At 42.0% G+C, this 16,705-nt stretch overlaps 1 protein-coding gene across 3 annotated transcripts in view; it reads left to right on the top strand.

Annotated features, from left to right (window-relative positions):
• Window positions 1-16,705, top strand: part of ATL2 (atlastin GTPase 2) — a 1,083,407-nt gene that overhangs the window by 628,993 nt on the left and 437,709 nt on the right. For all 3 annotated transcript variants that reach the window (XM_044057663.1, XM_044057671.1, XM_044057677.1), the window contains exon 9: window positions 12,027-12,165. In XM_044057663.1, coding sequence (XP_043913598.1) covers window positions 12,027-12,165 — 139 coding nt within the window. The remainder of the gene's footprint in view (window positions 1-12,026; window positions 12,166-16,705) is intronic.

Below are 16,705 nucleotides of genomic sequence, written 5' to 3'. Positions count from 1 at the left end.
GGGGGAGTTACCCAGGGACGCTGTAGTTCACAATTGGCCCTCCGGTCTACTTTATGCCTTCCCACCTGTTCCTCTGCTGACGAAGGTTATTCAGAAAGCGCAATCCTTGAAGCAGAATGATTCTGATTGCTCCACACTGGCTTCGTCAAATTTGGTTCCCCTTTCTCAATCCCTATCTCATGGACGTCCCCTTGACATAGCATGAAGAGCTCATATGGGGAATTCTTTAGGTACAGGGGATTGGGGGGGGGGGGTTAGGATGAGGAAGAAACAAGAAAATATCAAGGATAGTGGTACTCATCCTGGCCCTTAAAAAAGAAAAAAAAAAAAAAAAAAAACACTTTTTCCATATTTAGCCGAAGGGTGTTTTCCGAATGAGGATGGACATCAGTCACACGGTACATAAGCAGGGGAGGGGTTCACTCTTACTTGCTGTGCAGACTGGCCATGCAGGCCTGGGAGATATTCACAGAGGTAGGTGTTTCCCTTATGGCCACATATATTCCTTCAGTGTAGAACGTGATACCAGACTGACTCAGCTGATCCCAGTCAAGCCCTCACAAGTTGAGGTTACACAGGGAGACGCTTCTGGACTTGACCAGGTGATAGGGTGTAGCAGACATATACCTGTTTGCTTCCCCATCTTAACAGGCAGTTAATATAGTTTTGCTTCAGGGTAGCAACTCCAGGAGCCTGGAGGAAATATGCTGCCTTTCTGAATTAGATGAGCCAGTTTTTATATGCTTTCTCCCCCTTGCCATTGATCTCCAAGGGTATTGACCAAAGTAAAAGAAAAGACAGAAATTATTCCCATAGTTCCTTTTTGCCAAGACAGCACTGGTTCTTTCTTCTGTACAAGCTTGCAAGAGAATAGCGCCAAGGGTTCCTTCTGCACCCCATCCTGGCCACACTGTTGCTGATCTCCTAGATGATCTTGTCCTAATCCCTGGCAAGCATAGATATTCAGTAGATATGCAAAACATTGAGGGAAGCTGGGAAAACAGTACAAGAAAGTCTTACCTAGCAAAGTGGACGAGATTCTCCTTCTTGGTGCCACTCGCAGACCTTGGCTATAGAAAGCGTAGGAATGGTACTAATCGTGGAATACCTGTCAGACCTATACAAATAAAGTATAACTTGCGTATTTGTAAAGGTGCATGCTTCTGCTTCTTAATCCTGTCTGCCCATGGTGCCTTCTCTTAATTCTAGACCATCTGTTTATTCCTTAGGGGAGTTATCCATCTCAACCCCATAAGAAGAGGATTATATTACATAATACAGGATGGTATGGCTGGTAATTTAGGGATTAAACACAGGGGTGTTTTGGAATTGCCCCCGATTTATTTATTTTACATTTGTTGACCGGGCTAGTCTAACTGGATACATGTCCATTTTCAGTAGAGGCCTGGGGAGAAAAGCTCCTGGAAAACATACAAAATTAATAGAGGTTATGACAGAAACAATGTAAAAACAGCAATTGTTACATAAAAACATTATCAAAACATTTTTTTTTTAATACGTTTTATTTTTTGTTAACCAAATGAGTAGACTGGTGCAAGACCCTTTTCAGACACAAGTCATTCTGAATGACATAAAACAAGACGTCTAACAAAATGTGTGTACAACAAATCTATGCATAGTATAGAAGGTATTAAAATGGCAATATTTAAATAGAATTGACAAAGACGTGCAACAAAATGCAGTTGCAGTGTGTATGAATTATACAATTCTAGCAATTCATAGTACATTAATGTGTATTGTATAATACAGTGGAATATCTAGTTCAAAAAGATGGAAAGGGAAAAAAGAATCGTGCACAATTAGTAAGAATGTATTTCATGCAAGTGGTAAAGGATTTGGAATTGCTGATAACTGTCATAACTCTCGTCTGGTAATGAATTTGTACCAAATTGGACTGCAAATTTTCAGCTCGTGTCCCAAGGTAAGTACTGTTTGAGTTTTGTAGAGTATCTTAAGAGAACCCTGCTCATTCCTTATATCTTGGTGAAGATGTTCTTCGTCTTCCATTGCTGCAGTCCTTACTATTGGGTATAGTCCGCATCCAGTCGGCCCGAATACCAGAGTATAAGGCTGACGTCGGTCAGGGCGCATTAGACTGACGTCAGTACGTCAGGGTACTAATGCGCATGACCGGCGTCATATCCTCAGTCTTTTTTGCCGCGAGATCCGATGCAGAAGCAGTTTTGCGAGTGCAGGTTGGCGTTCTGGAATATTTCCGAAACCGGAGTTTCAGACCGAATCAGAGTTGGCTAAGTACCCCGTTGGGGAACATTTTGGTTTTTTCTTGCCTCAGTATTTAACCGGATGTCAGAAAAAGTGTATAACTGTATTTCTTGTGGGAAACAAATACCTCATAGGGATTACCATACTTTGTGTATACCTTGTTTAGGGCCTGAGCATGACGTTGTTGGTTGCCGCTCTTGTGCTAGGTTTAACAAACGCACTATTAAGAGGTGGTTAGACTGTGCCAGTTTAGTGTTTGGGAAGCGTTGCACTTGTACAATGCCGTCGGATGCTCCGACGCCCGCTTCATCCGAGAAGCACAAGGACAAAACAGAGAAGCCTAGGGTTGATGAACCGGCAGTCCCGGACATCGGTTCTTTAGGTGGCTCAGTGGAGCCAGAGGTTTTGCCAGGAGTTTCTATGAAGTCTCAGGCAGAAAACTTTACTGTTACAGGATGTACCCTCTCCGGAGGCAGGCCAGGCTGAGGGGGCTTCTCAGGTAACTATTTTTCCCTCTCTTCCCAAAGTAGTTAGAGCCTCTCCTTCTGTTGCCAAAACTTCTTTTAGAGGTAGGCCACCTTCAGCTTTAGTGGGGGCTTCTCCTAGCCTTTCGGGTTCTGTACCTCAGAAACATATGCTTAAAATGGCAGAAGATTTGATTACCATGATTAGAGGTTCTATGGGCCCTCCTGATAAGAGGCCTAGAGTGGACCCAGAGTTTGACAGTTTTTTTACAGGGTTCAGGGGCTTCTGAGTCTTCTGCGGAGGATTTGCAGGAGTATCCTCATTATTCTGATTCTGATGTGGATGATGCCACTCCTTCGGCTTCTCCTCCTGAGGATTTTTTCATTTTCAGAGACTCTGCATTCCATGTGGGAGCACTTTAAATGGGAAGGCCAGGATTACTCTGATTCCAGGAAGAGGCTTAGGGAATTCTTGTTTTTACCCCAGCATAGGCCCTTAGCTATACCTCCTGTGTTGAATGTGGTGGAAGATGTTTTTGCGGAGGCTTCCCTGAACCCTGATTCTTTGCCTCCTGCTCCTGTTGAACCTGATAGGTACTATAGGGTGCCCGACGCTCATAAGTATTTGTTTAAGAGTCCTAGGGCGGACCCAGAAACTGTTTCTCAGGGGCCTAAAGGTTTTACGGCCTCTGTGGTTAAACATCCTGTTCCCACTGACAAAGAGGCAAGGGTGTTAGATAGGTGGGGTAAGACAGTGTATACTTCTTCCACTCTAGCCATGAGAGCGTTGAATTGTCGGTTTCACATGCTGAAATATCTAAATTATCTCCTTTCACTATTGAAATCTAAGGTGGATGCTTTGGCGGAAGGTATTGATTGTAAAGACTTGCTGGATTTAGTTTATGTGTCTGAACAAGTGGGCAAGCATTCTTTGCAATGTGGTTTTGATGCGGTGCAGGCCTCCTCGAGGGTGGCTGCCACTAGTTCTGTTCTTCGCAGGCATGCCTGGTTGAGGGATCAAAATTTGGCTGAGCATGTTAAGACAAGGATTTTGGATGCTCCTTTACAGTCTGATGTGTTGTTTGGTTCGCCTGTGGAAGCAGTTTTAATGGATATGGAGGACAAAGCTAAGTCTATGCAAACTGTTAAAGATTTTTGCAGGTACAGCCACGAAGTTTAGTAGGAATTGGCCTGCTAAGGGGTGGACATATCCTGCTTATGATTCCCAGTCTAGGGTAGGTCTCGGCGTGGTAGGGGCAGGGCTCAAGATTCTTTATAGGCCTTGAAGACCGAGTTCACCTGCTCAGACTTCTGGTGAGGGCAGGGGTCAGTCCTTTCGTAAACAGACCCAATGGCCTGCCTTTTCAGCTGCCAGTAGATTCTCGTCTGGCAGCTCCTTTTGAAGGACAACTGTCTCTTTTCAAAGAAAATTGGGATTTAATTACTCAAGACAGATGGGTGTTGGACATCATTCAGCCAGTCCCTGTATCAGTAAGGGGCCTAGGATTTTATTCTCGCATGTTCCTAGTACCAGAGAAGGGGAACACGTGAAGACTGCTTTTGGATTTATCTCTCCTCAACACTTATCTGGACATTCCCAAGTTCAAGATGTTGACGTTACAACAGCTTTTACCCCTGCTGGGCAAAGATCACTGGATGGTAACTTTAGATCTCAAGGAAGCTTACCTTCATGTGCCTATCAGGCTAAGTTACAGGAAGTCTCTGCGGTTTCGAGCTGGAGATTCTCATTATCAGTTCTCTGCATTGCCCTTTGGCTTATCTACTGCGCCCAGAGTATTCACAAAGGTTCTGGCTCCAGTAATAGCTTACTTCAGGCTCCAAGGACTTCAACTCTATCCTTGTTCAAACGACTGCCTGCTTCTGGCTCAAGAAAAGGAAGACCTTCTACAGCATCTGGAATATCTTATAGCAGTGCTAAGGTGCCTAGGGTATTCTGTGAACGAAATAAAGTCCAGTCTAGTACCCTCTATAGTGCTAAGATGCCTAGGGTATTCTGTGAACGAAATAAAGTCCAGTCTAGTACCCTCTCAAGACATGTGCTTTCTGGGTGTGAGACTGAATACAGCAGCCCAGATGGCCCTTTTTAACCCCGGACAAACAAAAGAGTCTGTCACTTTACTTCCATCAACTATCTCATCAGTCCGTGCTGACTGCAGAGACAGTCCTTCAAGCATTAGGGTTCATGGCATCTTGTATTCTGGTGCTTCCCAATGCCAAACTGCATATGAGGAAGTTACAATGGTATCTCAAAAATGTATGGACACAGCACTGCCAGGATTTAGACACTGTCATTCAAATAATACCTTGCCATCAAAGTGAATTTTTGTGGTGGGCTCAGGAATGTCACCTAAACAAGGGACTCTCTGTGACCCGGCCAGAGGCGAGTCAGATTTTACTGACAGGTGCCTCAGACATTGCTTGGGGAGCTCATCTCAATGGAAAGTGGATACAAGACAAGTGGCCTGCCAGACTACAGCATCTACATATCAATATAAAGGAGATGTTGGCAGTCCAGTTCGCATTGCTGGCTTTCAAGGAGTTACTTCTTCCAGGGCAGGTGTTGATTCTAACAGACAACACAACTGTCATGTGGTACTTCAACATACAAGGGGGAACACATTTTTATCCTCTATGCAGGCATGCAATGATTTTATGGGAGACTGCGCTACGCTTGCACCTAACTCTTCAGGCAAGGTTTCTGCCAGGAGCACAGAACTCCTTAGCAGATGTGTTAAGCAGACAAATCATGGATCCCCACAAGTGGAAACTGGATCTTCATGTATTTCAGAAATTGACAGGGTCATGGGGAACTCCAGACATAGATCTGTTCGCTTCTCCACTAAACCACCAGCTGCCACAGTTTTGCACAAAGGGGTTTCATCACACAGCTTGGAAAGTGGATGCTCTGTCTTTCAGTTGGACAAACCTTCATGTGTATGCCTTTCCACCTCTGCCTCTTCTTCCAACGGTACTGTTAAAGGTCAGACAGGACAGGCCAAGGATGATTTTGATAGCTCCAGATTGGCCTCGGCAACACTGGTACCCTCTACTACGGAGTCTGGTAAAGAAGCCTCCATGGCCTTAACCTTTGATTCCACATCTGTTATCCCAGCAGGACGGTCATCTGCTCAATGTCAAGCTTCACTCTCTTCATCTGACAGCCTGGCATATTCTGTGTTGAAACACAGCAGGTCTCAACTTCTTCAACAAGTTTTAAATGTGATTATGGAAGCTAGAAGACCTAGTACAAGGAAAGTGTACGCAGCAAAATGGAAGAGATTTTTATTTTGGAGTAAAGCAAAGAATTTGGAGATTTCTGAGCCTAATTTGAGTATGGCTCTTCAATATCTTACTGAGTTACTGGACAAGGGTCTGTCCTTCTCTTCCATTAAGATTCATGCTGCAGCAATCTCAGCTCACTATGATTGTGACCCACCATTGTTTTCGCATCCTTTGTTCAAGCAGTTTCTTAGAGGGGCAAAAAACTATAAGACCCCCAATGAGCTCCTACTCCTGCTTGGGATCTCAATTTTGTGTTGGAAAAAACTTACTCTACAACCTTTTGAGCCTACGGCTACTGCTGAATTAAAATTTTTGTCATGGAAGACTGCTTTTTTGTTGGCTATTACTTCTGCAAGCAGGGTGTCTGAGTTGCAGGCCCTTATGGCAGTCGAGCCCTTTTTGATTTTCAATAAGGATAGGGTATCATTACGTACTAATCCTTCCTTTATGCCTAAGGTGGTTTCTAGTGTGGCTTTAAACCAAACTATTCCTTTGCCTGCCTTTTATGCAGACCCCCAAAATAAAGGGGAAAAGATTTTGCATACTTTAGATGTACACAGGCAATTGCGTTATTACTTAAGCAGGACTAAGGATTTTAGGCAGTCTCAGCAGTTGTTTGTTTCTTTTGCTTTGAGTTCGCAGGGCAAGCCTGTGTCGAAACAAACTATTTCTAGGTGGATTGACTTTTGCATTGCATTTTGTTATTCCCATCATGGCAAGGAGGTTCCAGCTGGGATTAGGCCTCATTCCACTAGGGCTACTGCCACTTCAACAGCATTTCTACGGGGGGTGGCACCTAAGGATATTTTGGAAGCAGCTACTTGGAGTTCAGTGCATACTTTCTCTAAGCATTATCACCTTCCTATCTACTCTAAGTCTAGGGCTGGTTTTGCCACAGCTGTTTTGCAAGGCATGTTGTCAGCTCCTGCTTCTTTATGATTTGCCAGCCTCCCTTCCCTCTGCTTTGGGATTCTACCCAATAGTAAGGACTGCAGCAATGGAAAACGAAGAACATAGTACAGTTTTGTACCTACCATAAATGTAGATGTTCGAGGATTCCATTGCTGCAGTCCAATCCCTCCTTCCCCTCTGTGTTTAGGGGTGGTTGTGTAGGTGATTTACCTGCTTATATTTTTGTATATATTGTTCATGTTTTGGTGCAGGTATTTTGGGCCTTGTCTTTTAGGGTCTTCTGACATCTGGGGCAAGAAAAGACTGAGGATATGACGCCGGTCATGCGCATTAGTACCCTGACGTACTGACGTCAGTCTAATGCACCCTGACCGACGTCAGCCTTATACTCTGGTATTCGGGCCGACTGGATGCGGACTATACCCAATAGTAAGGACTGCAGCAATGGAATCCTCGAACATCTACATTTATGGTAGGTACAAAACTGTACTTTTTATGTCTTGGGATTAATGCAGCTAGCATATTAGACTTGATTATCTCCTGTTTTACTTTAATTTACTAAGATACTGTGTTGTGAATAATTTATGTGCATTACATATGTGAATGTATGTGAAATCTATTGGGTCCTTCATTGCTATTATGTATATGTTACTAATATTCTGTGACATCCACTGACATTTTCATGGAAATGGATAAGAACCTTGAAGGGATTTTTTTTTTAGTAAGTTCCATATACAGGTACTATGACTGTGGCAGCACAGTGTTCTATATTGTACATGAAAAGGTGTACAGCAGAATAACTTACTTCTAGTGTGCTGATTCAGTTTCTTTGAGACACAATGACAGGTCACTTTAAATTCGCAGGTAAAGTTCCCAATCAGTGCAGCAGTTGGGGTGTGTATTCATAGTAATTACATCCTTTGTAACTGTTGAGTTAAAAGCCAGTTTGATCTTAAATTATGCTCAAAGAACAGAGACACTTCTACTTCCAAGATGGCTGCACACTGATCAACACCTTGATTTAATCTCTCCAAGTGTGAAAAAAGAATCTGAGAAATGAGTCAGTGATATTGTCAGCTTGAGTAAAATTCAGTTGCTGGCTAGTAAGTACACTGCCTAGATGCCAGGAAAGAAGAAATTTAGAGAACCAGAAAGAAAATCAACCACAAAAAGGTTAAGTGAAAACACTGGTTATGAAGAATCCTGCAGCTGTTCAGCAAAACACATTTCAAGCTTCAGCTTTGGTACAAGAGATTGTTTCCACTAATTTAGAGAGAAATCAAATATACCCAGAGGTGATGAAAAGAAGCAGTGAAAGAGTGTATCAACTCAATTAACAAAAGGCTAGAATAAGTAGAAGTAGCTATTTAGATGAACTGATAAAACTGAAAAATTCAGAGACTGAAATGAAGAACAGGCTGGCTGAGTATGAGACTTCAAAGAAGAGCTGGTCCAAAAAATGGTAGAATAAAAAAATAAAGCACACAAAGAAAAACTGTGGCATTCTGCTGTACCAGAGAAATTGGAAGTGGGACAGACTGTATTCATTTGAAAGTACAAATGAGCAACCCAACTGGTATTCCACAGTAGGATTTAATTGAAAATGCACATAGTGTATGCTCCAATCCTGGCCATGAGAAAGCAGCCATGACCTGTTAGTAAAGATGACGTCATGCCAGCCAAAAGTATTGATCCTGACAAAACTATGGCGATAGAGAAAAGTATTAAAAATTGGAGATAGTGGAATGTTTTTTGGAAAATTGTTCTGTGAAAACCAGGCAGTAGAGAAGCAGATTTTTCCCAGCAGCCAGGGAGCTACTGTATTCAGCTGTCTCCAGAATTTTTTTTTTCCTGGAGGATCAAAGGCATGTTTGATGCAGAACAGGCTAAGGAGGAAATAAGTTTATTCAACCAAAAATGAGACGGCAAACTGAAAGGGACTGTGCTTCTCATGCTGTTACAATAAAGCTTTTTCAGAGACTTTGCCCATGAAGCCTTTTCCAGTGTTCCAAAGGGAAATGCTTTAACAGCAAAAAAAAAAAAAAAAAAAAAACACAAGAATTGAAGAATCGGGCATACCTTCGGCACGAACAAGAGTCTGGTGTTGAGAGAGGGAAATTAATAGGAAAACCAGAAACACTGAAATTACTGAATAAATGGAAGACTATAAAGCATCAGTCATATTTGTTAAATATGGATTTGCAGAAAAGTTGCTGAAAGACTGGATGTTTGTTGTCTTTATTAAAATTGTGGGTGGCCTGCAAAGTGTATACCCCATTTTGTCATGTAATCTGTAGAATGGCACTAAAATGGGGAAAAGTAACTGTAAGCAAAACCGTGTTTGTTCTGTTACTGTCTGTATAAAATTACATAAATTGCCTGTTTTGTGTAGTATATAGTCAGAGGTATTTTAAATGTGACGGAGTCTTTACAGTGACTGTGTTAAGTAAATTAGCACTTTTTAGTTGTAAGAAATATAGGCTTTACTATAGAAGAAAGGCTGGACAAAAGCAAGTATATGCTGTGATCTTGGGTTGCTGAAGTGGGGTGGGTTGTAAAAGTGCACAGATTTTATTATATGTAGACTTAAGATGTATTTTCTCTTAGCTTAAGCTATAAATATTTTTTTGTAAGCAAGCAGGCTAGAAAATGAAGACAAAATGATGAAAGCCATGAAAAATGTCAGGCTTCTTACATCTGCAAAGATGTTAGCTTGTTTTCTTCCATTAGCAAATCAGTGGGAGTCAAGTCTTGCTAAAGCAGCTGTACGTTCTGTTCTGAGTGAAATTTACAAATATTCATTGTTGACTACTTTGACATAGAGATGAGCTCTCTGCAGGCACAAGCAATTAATCTTGAAAGTTCTGTGAATCCTTTGCTGAGGGAAATGCAAAATTTGAAGGTACAGCGGCAAGTAGTTAAAGTGCAAAATAGTTTGAAATTATGGGACGTGAATAAGAGATAGCAACCTCAATACCTTAATGTATTTAATAGAACAACATGCAGTTCAGTTTTATTTAAAGTCAGCGCACTTTTTCTTATGGCTAAATGTTAATATTTTCTGAAAGCATGCAAGCTGTTTTTCATGTCTGTGAGGGGAAAAGAGATGAGAAAAGAACAGACAGCAATCAAGTGTTAGTGGGAACACGTGCTATAGTATGCACTTCAAAATGGGTAACCTTAATTTTAGGTTCAGTGATGTCTATGGGTGCAGCTGTTGATTTGGGACAGTTTTCCTATCTGCAGGATTTTAAATTATTTAAGATGTGCTTACTTTTTGTGTGTTTTCCCTAAATTAGCAGGGGGAGAGGTGTTTTGAAATTGTATGTAGCTTTTGGTTGAGAGTTTTCATTAAAGTAAATACTCTTAAAATGAACTGTAAAATCTTACTTGATATATTTTCATTTCTTACCAATGTATGACTGACCTTGTCTTTTTACCCATGTTCTATATCTTCTTTTACCTGGAGTGTTTTTATTCATTCTTGTTATATTACTATGCTCAGCATACATTATGTAACCTGTTTGTGTATTATGCTGGATGTACTGTATTTGTATAAATTGATGTTGGGGCTTTTCTCCCCAGGCCTCCGCTGAAAATGGACCTGGTCCAGTCGGAATTTCCCGGTTAACAAATGTAAAATAAATAAAATAAATAAATAAATGTGCATGTAACATGAAAGTTGGAAATACATAGTCAAACTGACGTAGTATAGGTGGGAACAGCTTTTTATGGTAATGACTGCACTGTCCATCTTGTCTGGGAATGTAGATGGCATTACAGGTATCAACAAAAAGGAAAACCTATCAAATTGTATTAAATGCAGGGTGCAGATAACAGTGAAATTGATCAAAGAAAAGATTTCAGGGTTGAAATTCAGCAGAATATTAGGGGAAAAGGAAAGGGGGAGTAATTATACTAATTGCTAGAGGGGCTCAAGTAGTGATAGAAGTGAGAAAAAAGACAATGCTACATTTTTGGTAGTAAGGGGATATTGGCAAGGGAAGATGATTATGCTAACATGTATTTATATTCCGTCAAAAACTACAGTTATGGAGCTTATGAAAATGTAGCTACTTATAGGTGGCGACTGGATCTTTATTTGCAGTAGTGAGTGCATCAGAAGGACTTGAAAGGGAAAATGTAACGAGGGTACATTTCTGAAGAAATTAATGAAAATATTGGGTATGAAAGATGAGTTCAGTAGTAGGAATTCTGACATTATTTACATATTCCCCAAGGTACAATAACAGGGTATATGAGGTAGAAATTATATTTCACAAGAACATGTGCAGTTTGATTGAAAGCTAGGACTCGCAACCAATAACTATATTTCAGATCATGTACTGATAGCTGTGTTTCCTATTTGTAGTAGTGACTGTACATTACTGGTCTTTATGGATCACGTTCTACAACTGCACTAAAGCATGGCAGAACAGTATATTTTTTCCCCATTCCCTTGAGTGTTGTCAGTCTCCCTGTGCTCTGACTAGCCCATTCATTCCACTTCGATGAGTCGGCCACAGAAGCAAGACAAGCAGCCATCTTGGCCTTTGTATGGTCCTAATCCCACCCCCTGGGTGGGGTGAGGGCATGCAATTTACAACACAGTGGGGGACATTATACTTTCCCCTGTGCAGGTCGACTGTTCATTTCACTAGTGATGATGACTGTCACCTATCAACAGCTTAGTGAGCCAAATGTATGCCCTCAGGTTACAGTTGGATCTGCCACTGATCCTCTGAGAAGTTGTGGTAAACTGTGAACATACTCCACCCCAAGTACAGGCATGACCATCCTCTGTATTTCAATTCCAGCTGATGCCCAAGCCACTAATTAAACTTGTTCACCTGAGTCATAGTCAGAGCCTTATCCCTTGTTTTTCAAGGAAGCACCTCCAATGACAATATAGTCACATAATTGTTTTGAAAGCAGTAAGCAGTTTACTTTTTCACACTAAATTTCTTTCACATATGTATTTATACTGTAGCTACACAAACAAAGATGTATAATAATTAACAGGAAGACTGTGATATTCACAACATCCACAGTTTGGTAATGCATTCAGAATTCAAACTGAAGTATAAACATTTTATTTCTCAGGTGACGCAAAACCAGCATGAGGAGCTGCAGAATGTAAGGAAGCACATTCATTCTTGTTTCTGTAATCTTCAGTGTTTCTTGTTGCCTCACCCTGGTTTAAGAGTTGCAACAAATCCCAGTTTTGATGGAAGAATAAAAGGTAAGACTTTACCTGATGCACTGTTCCTTTAAAAAAAAAAAATCTTGGGTGTAAGTAAATGCTGTACCAGGCATAGCTATTCATACATCTTAAAACTTTGTGAGGGGATGATTTTTCTACATTAGCAAGAAGCACTTTATGAAGAGCTTGCAGCTTTGGTAATTAAAAATGTCATGAGTCGTGTGTTTTGAGGGTTTAACTTTGAAAGGTTGAAAGTCAACCTGCCGAATGGCCCTTTGTGCGAACAGGAATGACATAAACAGTCATTCCGAACTGCACAGAAGTTCATAAATCAGCAAATCGAAAACCAGATTTGCAAACTACAATTTTGAGTACAGATCGTAATGCAGGGGGGCAAGCCCCCCTGCACCCCCACACACAACCCTACTTTATTATTCTAACTCCAAGGTCACACTACAGTGGGGAAAGGGTCCAGTTCTCGATCCCCACTATAGTGCACTTTGCACCCACAATGCCGAATCTGCAATGAACGAATGTCAAATGTGCATTCGCTCATTGCACATTTGCTGCATTTCTATTCAGCTATCTGAAAACTTGAAAACATACTTTCGCACAATTGTCTTTCGACCATGTGCGTTTCAAGCTTTCAAAGATAAACAGTTTTAAGTGCTGCTTCTGCTGCCTCTGTCTTAAATGTTTCAGATAGACCCTCTAAGCTGACCAACAGATAAAGCATAAATATGATTTTAAGGTAAAAACTGAACACTTGCCGTTAACCTGATAAGCTGTTTTCATTAAGTGCCCAATTTTGCGCCTTCTGTCTTTTTTTTCATTATGCTTGAGAGGAGGTCCAGAACAGTGATTTTATTTCACTGTATCCTCTAGTTTTTAGTGTGTGAAATTGTGCCATAAATATTAGCACTGTGGTCTCACAGCTGTTGGATTTGCATTTTAGTTGTCAGCTGGGGTGCCTCTTGTGCAGTCTTTGTTTGAATGGGTTTTTCAGCTGGTTGAGTTTCTTCCCACATCCCAGTGGCATTCAGTTGGTGTAGTGATCCTGTAGATTGCCCTTAGGTGTGTGTGCTGTATGTGGATATTTGTTTGCATCTGTGATGGACTGATATCCTGTCCAGAACTGATATATCTGCATTGTGCCCACTCATTATCCAGATGGGCTCTAGTTTCCCCCAAACTCTGACCTGAAAGAACTGAAGTTGTCTCTTCCATCCTCTTCAACCTCTGGGTTATTGGATCATAAGCTGGGCAGCTCAAGATTCTTCAGCTGTTGTCCTAATATTCCAGTGTTGCAGTATTCACTAGTGGGTTTACCCTTCTTCGATCAGCTTGTCTGGCCAGGTTTCCAAAGCTTTTCCAGTCCCTGATGGTGCATAGGGTGTCTGATGTGGTGGCAGGTATGTGGGCCATAAATGTGATGTCTGCATGCACCGGCCCTCAGAACTTTTCAGCCGCCAGCCCATTTGCAAGGTGTTCCTGCTACTCACGGATGTCTTATCAGTTTCACATCAAGATAAGTACCCTATTGGGGATTTATTTAGTCCTTTTTTGTAGTACTGTAGTCTGTTAATGCCCAGTAAGAGCAAGTGCAACTGTGGTCTCCAAATTCCCCATAAAGACACCCACGACCATGGTCTCTTTTGTTTGGGCAGGGATCATGATTATAAAATACTGGGCCATTTGTAAGTCGTTCATCCGTAAGACCCTTAGTCACCGACTTCAGGCCCTTGACTTGTACCTTGAAAACCAGCGCCTTAGACAGATCGCTCTCGGTATGGAAGTCCGACACCCAAGAAGAGGGCCAAGGCCACGCGGCCTTCTACTTCCACTGTGCCTTCCTCCACTAATTCTCAGCCTATAGCCATTGTCAGCTTGGCAGAGAAACCGGCGTCCGCCACTTCAAATAAAGCAGGTACCTATCAGGAGGCCGCACAATCCAGAGTGGGCAATACGTCCAGGGAGGATATTCTGGCGCCTGATTCAGATGCCGGCAAGAACCAGATGGGCACTTCAGACCAGGGCTCCACCATTCCTACTGTGACTTCCAGGCCTACCACCAGCCAGATGCTGGCTAGGCCTACCAAGAAGAAAGAAAAGCCGAGGCATATTCCACCAACCCAGGAAGCCTTGCCCGATTGGCAGGCCTTCAGCCAGAGCCTCTACAATGCCTTCCTGGCACTGACCTTCCTTCAGCTGTGCCACCTCTTCTCAGCCCAAGGCCTCTCCTGCCTGAGAGAACACCTAGCCAGCCTGCAGAGGAGTAAATGTCAGACTCCTCAGAGGATTCCTTGTCCTACTCTGTACAGATTTCTTCCCCATTGGGGTACGGATCCCCGGAAGAAGCCTCTGCAGAACCTGACTCCCCATGGAAGACCTGACCTTCGGGGACATAGTCAACCTTATGAAAGAACATTTTAAATGGGAATGCTCAGACACGCCTGAGGCTTAAAAAAGATTCTATGACCTGATCTAGATGGAATCTCCTAACCCGGCTCCTATTCCACCTGTCCAGCATGCCTTCTTGGATACTTTTGCTGCAACATGCTTGAATCCAGATTCCCAGCCACCTGCCCCTAGAAGAGCCGACAGGTTATACAGGGTACCTTATGCAGAGAAATTCCAAGTGCCCTCCAGCAGACCCAGCCACTATTTCTATTGCTACTGATAGGGCAACCAAATGTCTCCTGCGTGCAGATAGACAGCAAGGCCATGGAGAGGTGGAGAAAGAAGATTTACACTTCTGCTACCCTAGCTTTTAGGGCTACGAATTACCAGTCACACATGGCCGAATACTCCTTGGCTTTACTAGACAAAGCATACTAACATGCAAAAAGCACTGGAAAAATTCAGAAAACCACACAGGAAAATAGCATTTTCGGTGAAGTTTTAATGATGTTTCCTGGTACCTCCGCCCATGGCCTTCAAGGGAATAAATTGACATCAGACACCTCCCCTTTTAAGTCATCCTGATTAGTTATTCAATTAAATATTCAACTAAATGATTCATTAATTCTTTTAGATGATTAATAAATTCACTTTAAGCCAAAGCCAACAATCGAACACTGTTCCCACACAAAATGTATACATCCATATATATGCTTACAAAATATTTTCCCTTGTTACCTTACATATTAACAGCATATTGCTGAACAAGACAAATTGAAAATGTAACATGACATTCACCTCCATTATTTGGCAATGTAATGCAATATAATAAGATTTAGGCCTGAACATCCTTATCTGAAATGTGCCTTCCAAATAAATAACCACAACTTTACGGGACACCAATATTAACCTCCTGATTCAGACCCTTCGGCCTCAAAGTGCCAAAACTAATAATGAATTTGGATTCCAACTGATATAGTTTGCTTAGAAAATCTGTTCCCCCAGTATGGTTAGGTCTGGCCAAAACACTAAAAAAATAAACTATCAGACCCCCCGTGGCAGTCATAAAAATGACTTGCCACTGGATTCTCCAATTAGACATTCCGTATGTCACCGAGATGCTCCGTAATACTCACTTTGCCCCAGAGGAGAAAAAGGAACTGAATGTAATTATGATGACTTTAACAAGGGACTTGCATGACAGGTATTTTGTACAGCAAGATATTTCACTACGCAGGTATTTTGTACAGCAAGATATTTTTATACATCAAGATATTTCTGACTTTTCAGACACTGTTTCCGACTACCATATCGTTAATCTCTCTGATTTGGTAATTAGTAATAGTGTGACTACTTTATTATTGAAGGGCACTAAATTAGTATTTGTTTGTATAATTTGTATGTTTAATTGAATAATTGATCAGGATGATTTAAAAGGGGAGGTGTATGATGTCATCATTTATTCCCTTGAAGGCCATGGGCCGAGGTACCAGGAAACAACATTAAAACTTCACGAAAATGCTATTTTCTTGTGTGGTTTTCTGAATTTTTCCAGTAGTTTTTGCTTGTTAGTATATTTTTACTAGACAAAGCCTCTAAAGATCTCAATGATATCCCTGACTGTGCTGCAAAGGCATCCCTATCTTTCTTGCTCGGGCTCATCTCTAAGTTAATAAACAGTCTCTCAGGTGTGAGTATGATGCAGCTGAGGCCTCTGCAGGTCAGCTGCATCTGCTTCTGTGTTGAGGAGATGCTCCTGGCTGTGTCTACAACCCCTCCCGGATGACTTCAAGGCCAAACTCTTGGATGCACCCTTGGATCACTCTGCCCTTTTTGGCACCAAGGTGGCTGACCTTTTCAAGTCACTCCAACAAAAAGGGAAAGAACTACAGAACCTAAAGCATCTCCTTGTCTCTCCAATCCCAAAGTTCCAGAGAAACTACCCAGCCAAAATGCAATTCATAAGGATAACTTCTAGGCCCTCTGCCCCCTCCAGGCTTAGAAGACCCCACAAGAGACAATCTACTCGGCCTAGGACTCCTCAGACCACTGCCCAGAGACCTCCCTTTCCAGAAAGGGCAGGCAGTGTCTGACTGATTGCCACCGTTTCTTCCCCCACTTCTTCCCACCATACCCCTATTTTCCCGACTCTCACTGCCTCCCTGCATGAGCCCTAGTG

The sequence above is a fragment of the Protopterus annectens genome, chromosome 1.part2 (genome assembly GCF_019279795.1).
Source record: "Protopterus annectens isolate FY-2018-M chromosome 1.part2, PAN1.0, whole genome shotgun sequence".
NCBI classification, from domain to species: Eukaryota; Metazoa; Chordata; order Ceratodontiformes; family Protopteridae; genus Protopterus; species Protopterus annectens.
This window is presented reverse-complemented; position numbering and strand designations above follow the sequence as displayed.